The sequence below is a fragment of the Sturnira hondurensis genome, unplaced genomic scaffold (assembly GCF_014824575.4).
Source record: "Sturnira hondurensis isolate 20B ecotype Veracruz unplaced genomic scaffold, ASM1482457v3 Scaffold0004345, whole genome shotgun sequence".
Lineage (NCBI taxonomy): Eukaryota > Metazoa > Chordata > Mammalia > Chiroptera > Phyllostomidae > Sturnira > Sturnira hondurensis.
This window is the reverse complement of record NW_028076976.1, coordinates 1742-4518: the sequence shown is the minus strand read 5'-3', so window position 1 is coordinate 4518 and position 2777 is coordinate 1742. Positions and strand designations below refer to the sequence as shown.

Here is a 2777-nt window from a genome sequence, read left to right as displayed (position 1 = left end):
CATGTGCAGGGACTGGACCAAACACCCTCCTGCAGGTCTGTCCTCAGCAGGAACCCTCCCCTTAGACCTGTGACTGTTGGGAGCCAGGTCCCCAGCACCAGAATCATCAGGGTGACAAATCTGTCCTTTACCTCACACCTGCCTTCCTAAACAGTCACTGTAGCAAGTAGGGCCCCAGACTGGCAAGCACAGGAGTGAAGACGATGCTTCACTTTAATGAAGGGGGTCTCCTGGGCTTGAGACCCCCAGTTGGGGCAAGAAATCAGACCCCACCCGCCCCTACCTGAGCGCCTCCTCCCCCACATCACAGCTCCAGCCACCACAGCTCCAAGCAGGACCAGGCCACCAAGGACACCCAAGATGACCATGATGGTGTTGATCTGAGGAGGCGGCTCTGCAAAGGGACAGGAAGGTGAGGGCCCTGCCCTGGGTCCTGCCCCGCCCCTGCTGAAGTCCTCGGAGGCCCCCCTCACCCCATCGCAGCGTCAGGGGCTCCCGCAGCCCCTGGTGGTGCACGTGGCACGTGTATCTCTGCTCCTCCCCAGGCGGCACCACCACCGCAGCCCAGGTCTGGAAGGTCCCGTCGCCCGACGGCCTGGTCTCCACCAGCTCTGTATCCTGCATCTGCTCCTGCCCCTCCCGCTGCCAGGTCAGGTCGATGTCCGCAGGGTAGAAGCCCCGTGCCCAGCACCTCAGGGTGGCCTCCCGCTCAGACCTGGAGTGGCGGGTCACTCGCACGTCTGGGGGGTCTGAGGACAAGGGTCGGAAAGTCGGGAATTTCACACGAACCGCGGGGCAGTCCAGCAGCGCTCCCGTGGCCCTCTGGAGACTGGACAGGACGGGAGTGGGGCGGGGGTACAGCTCAGACCCAGCCTGGACAGAGGCAACGGGGAGGATTCCCTGGTCTGTAGAAAGTTCTAGAACCAGAGGGACTCAGCCCAGGTGCAGGCCGGTCTGAGGGAGAAAAGCATTTCTGGCTGAGACTTGGGCTGCGCCCCGCGAGCCCCGGTACCTGCGCGATGCAGCACAGCCTTCCCGAGCTCCAGGTACCGCAGGAGCCACTCCCTGCACCGGCCGCTCACATAGATCCTCACAAGCTCCGCCACATGTTCCGCCTCTAACTTCTGTCGGGATGTCTGAGCCGCCGCGTCGGCCGCGGTCCAGGAGCGCATGTCCTCGTTCAGGGCGATGTAGTCGGCGCCGTCGTAGGCGGACTGGTCGTACCCGCGGAGGCCGGTCCCGTTGGGCCACAGGTCGCAGCCGTACATCCTCTGCAGAATGTGAGACCCTGACCCCGCCCGAGGTCAGCCCCGCCCACAAACCCCGCCCCAAGGTCAGCCCCGCCCATCGACCCGCCCACACGCGCGGGTTCGAACCGAAACCGAACCCGGTCCCAGTCCCGCGGGCTCCTCTCGGGGTGAAGCTCGGACTCGGACACTCGGGGCGACCCCTCCCGTCCGGCCCCACGCGCTCACCGTGGTCGCTGTGGTTGTAGTAGCCGCGCAGGTTTCTCAGGCTCAGTCGGTAATTCTTTGCGTTTCCCTTCTGGATCCGCGTCTGCTCTTCCCAATAGTGCGGGTCCTTCTGCTCCACCCACGGCCCCTCCATCCACGGCGCCCGCGGCTCCTCCCTCGGGTTCGCCGCGGCGTTGTCGAACCGCACGAACTCGGTGCCGTCTACGTAGCCGACGGCGAGGAAGCGGGGCTCCCCGCCGCCGGGCCGGGATATGACGGTGTGGAAATACCTCAGGGAGTGCGGGCCTGAGGGCGGGGAGCGGTGAGACCGGGGACGCTCGGACCGGCGCGGGTCCCGGGTCCCCAGTGGAGGGGACGGGAATGGGGGCGGGGGGCGGGATCCGGGCCCGAGAGGTGGGAACCCGCCCTCCCCGGCGTCCCGCGCTGGTCCGCGCCCCCCCCCCCCCCCCCGCCGAGGCAGCCCCCTACGGACCCCGCGCTCACCCGCCCCGGCGCCGATCAGTGCCAGCGCCCCCGAGAGCAGCAGCAGGAGGCCGGGAGACCGCATGACGCGCGGCCTCGGCGTTTGGGGAAAAGCTGAGACCCACCGCGTCCCCGGAGACTCGGAGCCTGGGCGGCGGCGACGCTGATTGGTTTCTCTAGACAACGGCGACCAATCAGAGAGGTCCCTGGATCGCGTCACGAGTATCCAGGAAAAAGGCCACCGGTCAGGTTGGGAGACGCAGAAGTGAAACCGGTAGACCGGGAGTCCCCAGCGCGGAGCTTCCCCGCCCGGACTCCGCCCTCGGGCCGAGACCCAGAGCGCCCGGCCAGGCACCTTGGACTTTGCCCCGAACCCTCCTTCTGCTGTGAGAGCTGATTGTCGCACCGCGTTCCAAGTCCGAACCCCGAATCTGTCCGGGGAAACCAGAGAGCGACCCCCAGGCCGGGCCCAGCCCCCTTCCTCCTCTCCGTCCCCGAGCCCTTCTCCCGGGAATGGACTCCGCCTCCCACCCCTGATCGCCCCGGACTCTTCTAGAAGGAAACTCGGCCCCGGGGACTGGACCCCAGAGAGGAGCTGCTCTGGGAACGGGGGTGGAGGGACAGAGGGCCTTTCTCCTGGGTCCCGGAGGAATTGTGCCTGAAACGCGACAGAGGTTCTCAGAGTCCGGTCCCCTCGTTGTCCCTGAAACTCTGACGGTCAGGAAGCCCATAACCTGTAAAAGGGGGCTGGGCCCTCCGTTCCGAACTGCGTCTGACCAGCCCTGCAGTCAGACCCACAAAGCCCCTAATTCCAGTTCCCACTCAGTGTGTGTGCGACTC

General features: G+C 66.6%; 1 protein-coding gene across 1 annotated transcript; it reads right to left on the bottom strand.

Annotated features, from left to right (window-relative positions):
* Positions 1-131: 131 nt before the first annotated feature.
* LOC118986617 (patr class I histocompatibility antigen, B-2 alpha chain-like) lies at positions 132-2090 on the bottom strand. The gene is made up of 5 exons (XM_037045590.1): positions 1959-2090; positions 1476-1760; positions 1013-1288; positions 474-749; positions 132-394 (listed from the first exon to the last, which is right to left on the bottom strand). Exons 1-5 carry the CDS (start codon positions 2020-2022, stop codon positions 147-149), a joined length of 1149 nt encoding a protein of 382 aa, XP_036901485.1. The 5' UTR covers positions 2023-2090; the 3' UTR covers positions 132-146.
* Between the last annotated feature and the right edge of the window lie 687 nt (positions 2091-2777).